The sequence below is a fragment of the Eretmochelys imbricata genome, chromosome 1, assembly GCF_965152235.1.
Source record: "Eretmochelys imbricata isolate rEreImb1 chromosome 1, rEreImb1.hap1, whole genome shotgun sequence".
Lineage (NCBI taxonomy): Eukaryota > Metazoa > Chordata > Testudines > Cheloniidae > Eretmochelys > Eretmochelys imbricata.
This window is the reverse complement of record NC_135572.1, coordinates 96,852,063-96,868,034: the sequence shown is the minus strand read 5'-3', so window position 1 is coordinate 96,868,034 and position 15,972 is coordinate 96,852,063. Positions and strand designations below refer to the sequence as shown.

The 15,972-nt window shown below is 40.9% G+C and overlaps 1 protein-coding gene across 1 annotated transcript in view; it reads right to left on the bottom strand.

Annotated features, from left to right (window-relative positions):
• The window catches only part of GPC6 (glypican 6), a 1,140,125-nt gene that overhangs the window by 287,871 nt on the left and 836,282 nt on the right, over positions 1-15,972 (bottom strand). Inside the window, exon 4 of the mRNA XM_077807033.1 lies at positions 8,839-9,004. Within this exon, the coding sequence (XP_077663159.1) occupies positions 8,839-9,004 (166 nt within the window). The remainder of the gene's footprint in view (positions 1-8,838; positions 9,005-15,972) is intronic.

The window sequence follows — 15,972 nt, the reverse complement described above, 5'->3', positions numbered from 1 at the left end:
CGGACAGCTGTAGGGAGCTGCAGACCCTCCACCTGCCCTGGACGGGGGAACCAGGGGGTGAGGACATGGGCTGGAGGCTGTTCTAAAGCCTCTCCACCCTGGGCAGGTGGAGGAGGCTGGGCTCCTGGCCCACCTCCAGCTTGGCTGGGGGCAGGGACTTGGGGAAGGAGGAGGGACAGGGCCCCTTCCCACACTTTTAAGAAGAACCTGTTGCCCTGAAATTCCTGGTACTGGTAAAATGAGTCAAAGTACTATCACCTCACAAAATAGTAGTAGTTTAAAATTCCCCATTCCCCAAAATGTCACACACACTTAAAACCATTCCCCTCAATAACCCATTTACTCCTTAGATTAAGCAAAGGAAACAAGTACATAGATCATTAAGCTTTTAGACTGAGAAGGGAATGGTGTTTACAAACTGGTTTGGTTAACTAGATCCCCACTATATATTAGAAATGGGTAAATTCTACAAAGATTGGAACTGTTGGAAGCTGGGATTTTGGTTTGCCCAGTTACAGCTAAACACCAATCCAAAGCTGCATTTTGATTCAAAAATCAAATTATACTTGCAGTGCTATCTGTAAACAGAAAAGGAGTACTTGTGGCACCACAAATACTCCTTTTCTTTTTGTGAATACAGATTTAACACGGCTTCTACTCTGAAACCTATCTGTAAACAGTTTCCACTCAGGATTATAACTCCTCCCTTTGTCCTGCAGTTCATCCACTGAGAGAAATAGAAGGATTTTATAAAACAGCATTATAGGAGGGTTCTGCTGCTGCTTTCGGTTTAAGACATTTTGAATTTGGGGAATCCTTTTGTAGGCTTTTCAGTTAAGGAAAGAGCGGTTTCATTTCATAACTGGGATACTGGGAGTACAGATTGACAAGAAGGTTTAGTCTAATGCCTACTCCAGGGATGCCCCTGTTGAATGTGGTTCAATGGCTTTAATTTAATCAAAACAGCAGTTTTTTTTCCCCCATAAACCTTCCATTACTTCAGAAAGGAGTAAAATGAATGGAATATAATATGAGTGAATCATGTTATTAACTATATCTCCTATTAAACATAACTACATGGCAGTAACTTTTGACATCCGAATAACTTATTACTTATGAGATCACTTCTTTTACTGAACATCAGATTCTTCTGAAGTGATGATATACAGAGCAATCTGGACCAGAAAGAGAAGTTCTGCTTATTGGATTCCTCAGAGAGTTTAGATATGGGCAAGGAAGAGTGCAGCTTAATAATGCCTGAATCATGCAGACTTACAGTAAAAAATAATAAACTTATTCTCTCATTGCTAACGATGTTTTATGTAAAGCCCCAGAGCTTCTCCAACACCTCCACTACACTGAAACTCAGAGTAGCTGGCCATTCTGTGCAGCACTCTCCAGTCTGAGCTGCTGAGTGCTAATCAGTCACTTCACTTCAGTGTAAGATGATAGGAAGAGGTGGGCAGTGAGGAAAAAAGCCTGAATTCAAAGCCTGCCATTTTGCTTTTAGGGTTCCCTTCTATAGTTGTGGATTATTAGTGTTAAACTCTCATATTGCATTAGCACCCAAACATTCTTATCAAAATAAGGGCCCCATTGTGAAGTTAGTTGCTATACACAGTGACATGGTTCCTACTCCTCTACTTTATTCCAAATGTTGACAAGCAGTTTTGTGCGGACTTGGAAAGAACATCCCTCAAAAATCTGTTGCTTAACCATGTACTTCCATTTAAACAAGAACAGGTTTATAAAACAATCTCAATTAGTTTTAAAATAAATTACACTGAAATAGGGGGAATGCAGATTGCCGAAGACTGCTGGGCTCCTGCACCGTTGAGGATATCCCTGCCTCACTGATGCAGACACAGGGGCAAAATGAGAACAGACACATGGATGGATTTTAAGTGGCAAGCTGCAACTTTTATTAAACACTCACGCAAGGGAGGGGCAAACCCATCACACATACTCTCCAACACCAGGCATTTAATTGGTTCTAGGAGGAGTTTAAAGGGCTCCTTACCAGACAACGCATAACTCAGAGTAGGCTCTCCTCAGCCTATGCCCCAGGACTCTCCGAGTCCTACCCCCTATGCAAAGGGGACATAGGTTGCAGAATGGTGAGGACCTCAGCCCATGAGAGCCACAAGGTCTCACCCTTTCCCATGAGCCCAAGGCCCATCATCAAAATCCCAGGTCTTCTACCTCTGGGAACTGTTTATTTCACCCTTTTAAACTCCTTTGAAACTGGCCGCAAGTTGTTACAAACAACTCAGCCAAGTACCTCAGTTAGGTACCAAGCACATTCCTGCTTAACTTATTGGGGTTTGAAGGTGCCACAAGAAAGGTGAAAAATTCCCTGGTCCTCTGCCAATTGGCTCATAGAAGAAAAAATTCCTTCCTGACCCCCAAATGGATGCTAGGATAGACCTGCAACATCTGTCAGGCTGGATTCCCATTCCTAGTTCAGGGTAGATAGGGCAGAATGGAACTAAAAGAGGCTCCACATGGACCCCCATTCCCAGGTCAAATCCTAGGAGCTGGGGAATGCTGGCCAACAGGTGCCAGAGTCTTCAAGAAGGAAAAGAGCTACCTGAAGTCCCTCAGTGAATGTCTCCCTACCTCACTGCTGGAACTGTTCCCTGTCACCAACAACCACACTGAGTTCCCCCATGTGTTGAAGCATGGGGGGGAGAGGGAGGAAGGAGGGCATTTTGCTCACCATTCCAGAGAGGTACCAATATGTGATAAATGTTAACAAAAAATATGGCCCCAATGGATTTAAATTAAAAATAGGAACTCAAATGCCAGGAAACCAGGGCTATCCCCATCCATATTTCCTTTTTCTGCTTATTAACATGTGCAACAGTAAAAGCAATTTTTCTACTGATAGTCACATTGGATTCAGTGTCTTTTCTCCATAGTGCAGTCGGGATATAGATGAGCTGCATAAGCTGTGCATTACAGGAAATGAACACCACACACAAAACCAGGAAGCTTTTTGTTTAGGTTTTTTCCCCATTTCTTCCTTAGAAAACTTCTGATGTGAGCTCAGGTTCCACATGCCCACCCACAAGTATTCCAGCTGCTTGTACAGCTAAGGCTCTGCTTGTTTACTGAAATATTATCTGCAGAATAAAGGAAACTAGAGGATTACTATCAGAATTACAGTATGCATTTTTCATGATTGAAAGAGGGACTTGAGGAGCACAGATATCATAGTGATGAGTTAGTATAAAAACCAGATACATAGATTTGAATCGTTTCTAGCAGCTTAAAAGGGAAGTATTTATCCCTGTGCTTTGCAGTGCACAAACAACAAAACAGAGTACAGAATCTAACTCCTGTGGGTTTCTGTAAGCAATAAATAAAAGTAATTTTAAGTTTTCACTGCTGATCACTAAAAACTTCCATTTGGAAAGAATAGTTACATTTTTGATGTAGAGTTTCATTTACAGAAAATGGGTTACTTTAACTGAGATTTCATGTCAAACTTCCTTCTATAGGTCTCATAAGGTGAAGATCTTTGCCACATCAACACCACAAAAAATATAAGAGATTCTTCAAACACAATCACCAGAGCAGTCATCAACGGCACAAACCCACCGTACTGGCAGTCACCCAAATAATTTATAGAAAACTGACAGGAATAGCACAGAAGGAAATGTCTTGGGCCAGATGCTCTCCTGTGGCTGAACTCCAGTCAGCATGGTGTGTGCATAGATACAGAAGGGAGTGCCATGAGTGAGCTGGCTCTGGGTCTCTGATTCTGAGGGCTAGTCCCACTCGGGCCCTGTTGAGGGTTAGAGTAGCTGAGGTGCTGCTCTAACTTACACTGTTGGTGTAGGGTACTTCACAAAATCTAAATCTTTGGATAATAGCCATAGTAGAGCTTTACAACTTTCTTGTTCCCCATGCTGGGTAAGGATAGAGGTGCACACCTGGTCCTGAAGCCACCTGGGCCAGCTGTTGAACATGGGGAGTTTTTTTGGGCCACCGGAATTCCCAGATAAACATTTGTGACCAGAACCTGGCTCATTTGCTTCACTTTTACTTTTGGAGATGGTGCGCCAGGTTCCCAGCTGTTTCCCTCTCTCCTGCTAGAAACCAGGAATAAAATGAGGGCAGGGTTAATGTACAGCTCCATAGCTCCTAAGAAAAAGTGGTTTTGCATATGCTTTCTGTTAATAGCTGTGCAATGGAATAGGTCCACAGGTGTCAGTGAAGTTAGCCTGATTTACACGTTACTGAGAGTAGAATTTGACTCCAAGTACAAAAGTTGAACTATGATGATTTGCTTTAGATACTGATATATGTTACAGAAACATTTTCAAAAGTATAAGTGCAAGTACACTCATTCCTAGAAGTACAATGACTATTTTAGTTTCACTCTCACACTTCAATAGCTATTTAACGCAGCTGAATCATACTTGCTCCATAGGCAAGATCCTGCCTGTTTGATGTACTGTATGTGACCTGTGTGACAATTTATAGTCTGCAGAATCTGAATATTTAATTTAAAAACAAAACCAAACCCTCACCTGGCTGGTTGTGAAGAAAACTCTTCAGACATGAACTCAGTCTTCCTGAGTCTGCAGGCAACCTGACATAATCAATCTGGCTCCTTAACAAGCTCCAGTGCAGGGGTGGGGCCAAGGGTGGGAGGGTACATATGAGGAGTGGGAGTCTTTGTACTGTACTTCACTATGAAGGTTTTGGGCTGCTACAGACTGCAAAGAGCCCCATAGTTGCCCCTTTGGGAAGGTGTTGTAAATTAGACCATGTCCTGGCTGCTCCAATTTATGGAGAGGCCTGTCTTGGTATCCAGAGCAGCCCAAAGTCTTGAAGACATAAAGGTGTTTCATAGCCACCTCTGTCTCTCCTGGAATATACCTTCTAGTCTGTGCTTCCAGGACAGCAGCACACCTTGGTCTCTAAGCAAACTTCATTGACAATAGCAGGAGCTTCTCTGTGCATGGTGGGGAGGATGTAAGCATAAGTGTATACCCTAGTACATTAGACATAATTAAAAATACAATCTGCCCTTCTGACAGAGACTGTTTGACACCCCTGATCCAATCTATGTAATCTAGCTACTGTGTTATTCTGGATGATAATTAGACAGACCCTGGTGCAGTTCTATTACTTTTTCTATTACTATTTCACTTGTCAGGCTTAATGAATGAGAGTTTGGGCAATCTTGCTAACTGGCACATCATGGAAATCAAACTTTCTTAAAGCAAGCATTTGAAAAGCTAATGTGACTGATACACTTTAAAGTGACCTCTTAGGCCCTATGTCCTTTCCCTGTCATTTAGACAAACAGAAAAAAGAATTTATTTCGTTAGTCATGGCTACAACTTCTTGTCCCTTACTAAATCCTTTCTCGGGAAAAATCTCCCATAGGATTTCTGTTGGAGCAAAAAAGGCAAAATTTGGCTCTTATTTTGCAATTCTTTAAAAAAAAAATAACTTGCAATAAAATGTTGCATAAAAAGGATACAGGTTAAGGTGACACAAGCAGGAAAAATGTAATGAAATCTGTGTTTCATGATGCTGCAGCTACATCCCTTCTTACTAATTTTCACAGTCTATAAAATTCTGGAAAGCATCAGATGTTTGGGGGATGCTATCTGAATCATCCAATCTTTTAAAGTAGATGGATTTATTGCAGCTATATAAATGTGATTTCTGCCTTAACTTGTGTATTGATAAGCTAGATGGAACATGTGACATCCTCTTGTCAGAGAGCCCAATTCCTTTCTTCATTTGTAGAATTTTGGGGTCACAATTTTGGCAATTGTGGGATATTGCTAGAAAATCCTGCCCCCTCCACAAAAGGTGCCCCGTTGGGCACAAATGCATTGGAGAGTTTTTTCCAACCAACAACATTTGCAGGATCTTGCAGCATGAAAACTACTAGAAGAGCAAAACTGGCCTTTTGTGTACGAATATGCACTAACATTTGGGATATCTGCCTAAGCAGAGACTGTTAATGCACAAAATTATTTTTTCCTAGTGCATGGTTCCTAACATTAACAGGCATAAAAACTGCTCATGCATTCTTCTCAATCTTTCATAGCTCAGCGGTGCTGTAAAATGCTTCTGTTCGTTTTAATTCAGTGAGTAAAAGTTTTGTTGTGTTTCGTACTAAGGGAATTGCATGTGCTATTAGAAAGCACCCAACAGCTGTCTGGCAGAGGCAACTCACTGCATGACAATCCCACAAAAAGAAAGGGTTAAGAAGTTTCATCTTTAGCAAAGCTGTCAAGGCTCTCACAAAGTGGGATAAAACAGAATACCTTTTCCAAATACCTCTCTCTCCCCTTATCTACCCACCTACCTCACTGAGGTTAATGTAGAGGAGAGAGAGAGAGAGAATCCAGTATCAAGTCCTAAAAAGCTTTACTTTCAGCTCTTTGCTTTCATAAGTGTCTATATTAATTAAAACTTCATTTTCAATCTAAATGAGGTATTATTTTAAAATGATAAAAACACTAAATATTTTTCATTTGGGCAATAATGAGTAAAGAGGAGTGCATTTCCAACCAATTCACATCGATTTGTTGGAGAAGATGAGGCTCTTTGGCTTTGTCTTTGGCTCTTCACTCAGCCTTTTCCAGGTAATGTTCAACCCTGGAAGCCATTTAGCTATTTCTAAACCTTTCTTCCCATCAGTGTCTTTACCTCCTGCCAAGCCCTTTTTTAAAATTTTTATTAAAGGGGTTGGTGAACCTTGTGGAATTCAAGATTTTGAAACTTTGCCAATCTGGTTTTGGGAGCTTGCTGAACTATTCTGAATTTATGAGATTCCTGCCCCCCCATCCTCTCCACCCCACAATTTAATTCCATTTGTGATTGTGGTGATTGCTGGGTTTTTTAGCCAAGTAATTACATTTAAAATTTTCCATTGTAAGTGACGCTTCAATTATGTATTAAGGAAACACTAAATCTCTCCCCATGCACAAAAAGGGTATGATTTTTGGGTTACCACAAGTCCTGAGTAACAGGAGGCACATACTTGCACTGCTCCAGGGATGGGACCAGCAGCAGTCATAATTTGGTCCATGATTCTTCTTTTGCTCCAAAGGGTAAAAATCTGTGCTAGATCTTTACCAAGTGCATATTACTTCCCCTTCCACTCTATTTTTACTTGTCTGGCTTCTGAGTTGACTTCTACAACTCTTCATCCCTGCCTGCCTATTTCCCCAGTCATCTGCACAGGTTGGAGAGTAGTGATCCTATAGAGGCTACATTCTTTACCATGCTGTTTCCCACAATGCAGTTGGGCAATCCAAGGGAGTAAAGGGACATATCTTAGAAACCTCCCTTCCTAGCATGGCTGCATATTGTGAGTCATGATCTTGTCCTATGTATAAAATTAGACTGGCAGAAGTGGAGCCCATCTATTATTTATTCATTAGATTGTCCCTCTAGTCTTTATTATTGTCATCATCATCCCTTCAGTACTGCTTTTTCACTCTGCCTACTCTCTGCTCCATTTTTCACCCCTCCCCACTTTTTTATGCCATCTCTTCTAAGTGGAATGCAAATTCAACAGTTTGCATGTCAGAGCCTAACTTTCAAACTCACACCATCCAGTTCAGTTTAAAATGAGGCAAAATGTGTTTGCTCAGGATATTGTTTCTCTAAAATTCATGAGGCAGAATTTATTCTTTTTTGTCACACTCAGAAGTTTTGTCTTTTGCTTTAGGACCACTGTTTTATAGCAATCCAGTTTAGACATCTGTACAGTGATGAAAAGTCGTTAGAGGTTGAAATATCTACCTATTTTTTTTTGCCTTGCCACACTATTATTTGCTTTGTCTAATACATCATGTCCTTGCACTAAACGAAATCAAATACCCTTTTGGGAGCTGGGGCTTAATTCTGAGAGCTATCTTAATTCTGGCTGGTTGTTAGGGAGACTTGTTTTTTGGTTGGCACACTCCCCTAAAGATTTATGCAAATTAAATTGGAATCACACTTTTCCTTAAATGATGATTTTCCACCCTGTTCCTACTAAGATTCTGATTGTGCACTTGATATTTTTTCATTCTACATATTGAAAGGGAGACGTCAACACATATCAAGTTGCAGTGGGGAAGGTCTAGGTTGGATATTTGGAAAAACTATTTCACGAGAAGGGTGGTGAAGTACTGGAATGGGTTACCTAGGGAGGTGGTGGAATCTCCTTCCGTAGAGGTTTTTAAGGCCTGGCTTGACAAAGCCCTGGCTGGGATGATTTAGCTGGGCTTGGTCTTGCTTTGAGCCGGGGGTTGGACTAGATGACTTCCTGAGGTCTCTTCCAACCCTAATCTTCTATGATTTTAAAGTAAAGCATTGAACTAATAGTTTATTTGCTGCAACAGTAACTTTTAAAAGCTCTTTCTCCTTATGGTATTGGAATTAAGAAATTGCAGAGATGTAGGTGTATCCATCCTGTCAAGATGGATACACCTTGCTAACAGGTGCTCAGCCCACAAGCACATGGTTAATACATAGTATTTCTCTCACTCTCATGTAAATATTATCACATCCTCAACCAAAACTTTTTCAACATGCTTTGCATATCCTCTAATAATTCAGTTCAGAAACCTCAGCATCACACAACACCTTTATATACTTAATAAGAACAGCTCTGGGGGGGGGGGGAAATAATAATTTCCTCTACAAGCCACAAACTTTGATTAAAAAATGAGAGGATATTCAATTACCGCTTGACTTAAAGCTGCATTTTCCACGCTGGTAAATACTGATGGTGTAGTATTTTTCTGGACTTCTCACGAAACATATTTGTTATCATCTCCTTGTTTCACCAATTATTTAAACCCTTCTTACCTATGAACAGATTCCACTCAGTGTCCAAATCGGCCTGATTTGCTAGGCAGCCCTTCATTACGTTGAGGCAGTAGTTGTTGCAAGGTTTCACAGTGGGAAGTCCTCTGCAGTAAGGGCAGTATAACATCTTCATTAGTGCACGGATGCACCCTGGGTTTGGACTGACCTGTGGAGTTTAAGGGTGGTAGAAATGAAAAAGGAGGAAGTAAATTTCCTATCCCATGAGATACTATGTACCTGAGATGCTCCTCAGGCAGTAGATGCAGAAAGGACAGTTTGTGACAGGAGCTTAACCCTTACTAACACCCTCCTGTGTGACTAATCAATTACTGCCAATTATCTTAATTTGGCCGACATCAATGATTTCCAAGAACATAGATGTCAACATTCCCATTTTGATGTCAGTGTAATTCAGCCCCAGATCTCCTGCACAGCGTCTACATGAACATAAAGAAAAACAAAGGGAAAATCCAAAGAATAAGCGGGAAGGTAAGGGAAAGATTCCAACAGGAAGGGAGGCATATTCAAATTTGTTAAGGTGTAAATGGGATATCAGAAGGTCTTTTCAGAACTACATTGCTGTCTTCAAATACCACTTTAATTCCCAAACTCAGATTTTTTTTGGCATTATCTCAAGTAACCAAAAAAAGAGTTTGGAAGGGCAGTTGTGACCTTAAGAGAAGCCAGTGCCAGAAGGCAAGGCACTCCGTGGTATCTAGCAGTGAGTCTCAGCTGACCTGACTAGCTCAGTGAACCCCAACTCAACTGATGTTAGGATATTTATTTAAAAGGTGTCTTTTAATAGATCATTGGAAAACTAGTAATTCACTGATCATTAACATTCTTGTGTGATTCATGTACTGTTAACATACAAAGAATTACAAATATGTGCTGAAAAAGGTGTTTGGCAGGTAGGGCTTCAGGTGCCCTGCCCTAGACAAAGGGATGTCATTCTGCCTGCTTGAATGTGTCTCCAATGTAAATTGAGCGAGGAGAGACAATGGAAGTATATTTACATAAAAGGTAAAAACAAGCCATCAACTAGCAACTGGGAGGGGACTGTAAAAATTAATATGGCATCAGCTCTCTGGTGGACACAGCAAGCTGAGCCCCCAAGGAGGGCTTCCTGACTTTGAAAACAAAGATAAACTTTGAGGATAAAAGCAGAGAAACATCATAATAATCCTTTACCTGAGAAGCCAAAGAACCCAAGCGCTTTGGCTCTGTGTTGGATCCTGGCTAAGGACTGACCAGCCATGCTGGAATTTCTTACCAAGCACTGTGGTAAGAAAACTACTTTGAACAAAAGACTCTAGTTTGTAAAGTTAGGTTTCAGTCGTGGAAGTGTATTGTTACTTTTGTTTGTTTGTAACCGTTTCTATCCCAATTCCTCTACCTGGTATCACTTAAATATCTGTTCTTTGTTAAGAAACTTAATCTTGTTTTATTACACAACCACCTCAGTGCAGTATTTCAAACTGAGGAGTAAAATCCTCAGCCAAACTAACTGGCTAGTGCTGTGCACTGTCTCTTTCAAGGAGCAGCAAACTTGATAAGGTTCTGTGAGTGCTACAGTGAGCGGGACCGAGCACTGCAGAGGAGACTGTTTTGGGAAGACTCAGGTCTGGAAGGGCTGTTGGCGTCACACTGCAAGGAGTAAGCAGGCTGGTGGAAGCCAGGGTGAGGTCACTGTGCTGTGAGCAGGCTGCTGGTGTCAGGGCTCTGAGCCAAAGTCATGCAGCACAGAACCACCCAAGGTTCCAGGCCAGGGAGTGACAACCACTTGTGGTCTGAAAGAAATGTCCAGTGCATCACAACGGCACAGCATCCTCTTGATGTAACTTCATTAATGTACCTGACATAACACAGTAGGATTATTCATATTGGGCCTTATCCAAAACTCATTGAAATAACTTGAAAGAATTCCATTGATTTCAATGAACTTTGGATCAGACCCATTGCTACCAGAGGTGATTGTCTTGTGATGTTAGTTGTTTGTTGAGGATGAAAGAGAAGATGCAGAAATGTATTTTGAAAGAAGATTTGTGCACAATATCTAAATAACCATGAGACCTTATTTTTGAAATCCCCACCCTCCTATTTCCCTGACTGGTGTTTTTGTTTTGTTCTACATTATATCTGCCATTACAACGTAAACTCTTCAGGGCAGGCACTATGTCTACCTCTATTATTCAGAAAGTGCTTAGCACATTTTGGGAACTATTACAATAAAAAAAGAATAATGATTCCTTGTCACAATGGATTAAAACATATATTTCCCCATGCAATGGTGACCAGCACAGGGACATGGCAGAAATCCATGCTGCTCTCTGCTTTTCAGAATTTTGAAGAGAGCACAGTAATGAACTTTCAAATATTAAAACCATAGGAAGTCTGATTTTCTCTTATCCCTGATGTTAAAACACTGATTTTTGAAGGACTGCTGAGTCTATGTTTAAATGAGACTTTTACATGACACTTTTACATTAATAGGGTTCTGCTAAAAATCATAGTAGATGCTGCTGATTATGCTCAAAGGTATCTTTTCAATCATTTATAACTTTATTTTTAATTTTTAGTCCTCCAAACCTAGCAAGAGCACTAATCCCCAGTGAGGGGTCTGTTCAGAGTAAGTTTCAACTGTTTTGGCTATAATTCCCCCCACACACACTGTAGATAAACTTTTATGGTTCCTCTATGGTCATGAAAAATGGTTGAGCGAATTTTGCTCAAACTTTCTAAAATCTGAGAGACAGACCAAACATGGAAAAGTTCATTTTAGAAAACAATTTTTTTTCAGAAATGTGATGAGCATGTGAAATCAGGCACTTATCTTTGGAAACTGGTATTGCAGCCATAAATAATTTGCTTGCCACTGGCCATCTCTACTTTATGTATTTTCAAAGCTCTCTTCTTCATCCTCATCTTCAAAAACAGACTCTCCCATGTGGTAATTCTTGTCTGCAGACCAGTTTCAGTCAACAAAAGATCATTCTTTCCATTCAGAATTATTTAAAACCCTCAATGGGCTTTTGGGAGCTATTGGATTTTTCCTCTACCAGTCCTGTTGTAACTGATGTTGATGGAGAAGGAGGTAGAGGGGATTTTTAAAATAATTTATTTTAATTGACCCTAAGCCAAAGAAGAGAAATTTACATACTTTTAGGTTTAGAAATAACTCTCAAAAGCTACTTGTAAATATAAATACCAACTATAAAATATTTAACAGATGCACAAGTGCACCTTAAGTTGATGACTATGGTCTGGAATGACCTGCTTATGGCACATGTGCTTAGATTGCTGCTGAGCAATGCACTTAGTTGCAGTTTTGGGTACTCCAGAGAACAAAGCAAATTTGCATATTTTGTCATTTAAGCTTTTAATTTTTTAAATACCATTTTTTAAAAATCCCCTACCTGGTCACCTTCTCCTTGCTGATTCACAGCTAAGGCAAGCGGGCAACCTCCTCGGAGGACCCTTCTAATGCTGTGTTGTGTAAGATTAGGAGGGCACCAGATTTTGTATCAGACCTGTGTCTATAGTAGCCTTTGGTTGCTGGCAGCAAAGAAAAGTGTGTGAAGTTCAGTGCATTATCAGAAAAGAGAACTTAATATTTCTGTAAATATGTGATTTTACTGAGAATGTTTTACTGGATCGAAGTCACGAAACTGAAAAGTGCTTCACAATATGCAAAATCTGAAAAACATGCACCTGAAGCATACCTCTTAAGCATGTCAAAATTCAGAGATCATTATCTATGCTGCATAATACCCAGTTAACAGAGAAGAGGATTGTAACAGCAAAATGGTTCTATTACTTCCAGCATTATGAAATAATAGCTCAGCTATTATCATTTTTGGATAAATGCTAATAAAATTTAAATTGGCTTTTACTTTTTATCACTGGTTTGCAATATGCATAGTCTCCAATGGGGATGAATTCTCTGAGTTGAAATTTGATCCCAGTTATTGCTGATTTCTGATAATGGAAAGCAGACTGAAGCGTACATTTCAAAACCTACTTAATTGACACAGATTCGCTAAAATATTTCTGTTTTCACTTATTTATGGATAAGTTGCAAAATAGTAGCCAGATTTCTGGACAGTCCAATTATATGCTTCAATTACACCTTTCTGAAGCTTGCAAGCATTTATGATTGCTATGTTGAAAGTCCCTGTATAATTAGAGCTGGTCAGGAGATATTTGACAAAACTTTTCCTTGTCAGAAAAATGCTGATTAATTGAAACCAAAACTGTTTGCAGGAACATTCTGGATTCAGTGAAAGTTTCATTGAGAAAGGTCTCTCAGATCCAGAATGGAAATTCAAAAGAGAATGAGAACATCTCAGAATAGCTACTATATTGGTGGTTAGAGTGCTTGCCTAACAGAAGGGGGACCTGGGTTTAAGTTCCTGCTCTGTCTGATAGGGAATAGGGACTTGAACCCAGGTCTCCCACATTGCAGCTAATTGGCCTAACCACTGGGTTAATGGCTATTCTGGAGTGTCGTTGCTCTCATTTTCATTGAAAAATTTACAGAGGTATCAGTTTCATCCCAATGTGGAATGGGAAAACGTTCAGAACTCTCAAAAATATTTGCAATAGGAAAACCAGCTGTACATGTAATATCCAGATTATAGTCTATCAGAAATGGATCAAGGAGGTAGTTGTAAGATTCAAATTTGGATCATGCTCAATACTGGGTTCAGGTTGAAGACTTAATCTGAGCTAGGGTTCAGGTTCTGATTCTTTAGCATTTAAATCATTCTTGTGAGATTTTGGGGCCAAAAAAACCCCCAAACTAACCACACCCTCACAAAATGCGTGAAATTTCATCTGTAACCTAATCTGAGAAAGAGAATAGACCCAATCAGTGTTGGGTTGACCAGGATCAAAACCAAACAGCCAACAAATTTATAAATGAAAAAGTTAAGAGTGAAAATTGAACAGTGGGATATACAAGAATAAATATGGTCTTGATTCTGTTTTCTCCTACTCTGTCATTTTACTATATTTATTTAAGACAAAATAATTCAAATTATGACTACAGACAAAACTAGTTTCACTGGGCGATGAGCTCCATCCTGTCATGTACAAAAATCAAGCTTCTGTGTGCAGAACCATTTAGTTCTTTGACACCATTGATAACAAGGTTTTGGTGATACGAGTATGCTACATCCTCATTGGATCTTGACTCTTGGCTCTATTCCATGTTCTCCCAATGGTCCCCTGCAAAACTATGTCAGAGTTATGATAAACATGTGAAAGGGTGCAACTGGAATACTCAGCATTCTAGTGATGCCCATCAGTGTAACTGTTCCTAGGGAGCTTTAATGAGCCCAAGTAAATTAGAGCAGCCTTAACACTCCTCTTAATTATGCTGGGGGCTGGCCTCTAACTGCGCCCATGATCAGGGAGTCATGTGTGTATTTGCCCTTCCTCTCCTAGTTCTCCTTAAAAATATTGAAAGATGTTATATCTAGCATAGCCCATTTAAATCAATAAGATTTAAGACCTTATTAAGTGCCAAATTCTATTGTAGCTCACAGGATTACCCAAATGTAAGTGATCTCAGAATCTGTCACTAGTAAGCATATGACAACTGTAGGACAAGTTAAGCTAGGGATATAGAAGAAGTGCAGTAGTGCACTCTGTAATGGCTACCTTGCAATAAATATGTGTTTATGTTATTCCATTGCTATTTGTCTTTATTCTGTTCACCCACTTTTATAAATCATGCTATGATCAGTCAAAACTAATAGATGCTGGAATACAATTTACAGAAGGCATAAAAGTATAATCTGCCAAGAGATCTGGGTTCCAGAACCACAAGATAAACACAGTCAAACCATAAAGGCACTCTCAACTGCATGTATTTATTTAAAAAGCTTGCTGAAAGCTACCTTATCATTAGGGTCTCCATTATACATGGGCTGTCAGCTGCAATGCTACAACTTCTTTCAAAACCTTTTAAGGGGAAGACAAGTTTCAGTCATGTCAAAACCACAAAGGTATATTACAAGTAGGAGAAGCTTCTTCACCAGTGAAGTAATAACATCACTTTCAATGAAGATGTCATCATGCATATCAATATAGTAATAAACTCCTTGGCACAGGTAATGTGTCTTCTGTGTCCTGTACAGCACCACGCAAGTGACAACTGACAAATATTAGAAGCAAACACAGAGTTAGGGTTGCCAGGCATCAGTTTTTCAACTGGAATGCCTGGTCGAAAAGGGACCCTGGTGGCTCTGGTCAGAACCGCTGACTGGGCTATTAGAAGTCCAGTTGGCAGTGCAGCAGAGGTAAAGCAGGCTCCCTGTCTGCCCTGGCTCCGCGTGGCTCCCAGAAGTGACTGGCAGGTCCCTGCGGCCCCTAGGCACAGGGGCAGCTAGGGAGGCTCTGCATGCTGACCCCACACTGAGCGCCAGCTCTGCAGCTCCCATTGCCTGGGAACCACAGCCAATGGGAGCTGCGGGGGTGGCACTAGCTGCCTGGCGTGGCAAATGTAGCCACCTTGCTGTGCCTCAACCTAGGAGCTGGAGGAAGATGCTGGCTGCTTCTGGGATCCACCTGAGGTGAGTGCCACCTGGAGCCCACATCCCCTCCTGCACCTCAACCCCCTACCCCAGCTCTGAGCCCCCTTCCACACCCTAAATCCCTCCCGGAGCCTCACCCTCACCCACCCCACAACCTCTTGCTCTAGGCCTGATCCCCCTCCTGCACTCTAAATCCCTCCTGCACCTGAACCCCCTCATCCCCAACCCCACCCCAGAGCCCGCACCTGCTCCCACACCCCAATCTCTGCCCCAGCCCAGTGAAAATGAGTGAGTGAGTGAGGGTGGGGGAGAGCGAGTGATGGAATGAGGCGGGGGAGGCGCTCAGAGAAGGGGCAGGGCAACAGTGTTCAGTTTCCTGCAATCAGAAAGTAAGCAACACTACATAGAGCTGTTCACACTTTAGTGTGCTATTCATTGTAGAACTTATTCTATCACCGCAACAGGCTGAGTTGTCTCCTTATTCCCACTGAACTGTTCCATAGAGCAAACAAATATACATGCATATATCAGGAGTGGCTCACTATTGACTTGCAAATCAAATTTCATCAAACGTGCAGTTTGACGGATACCTGTT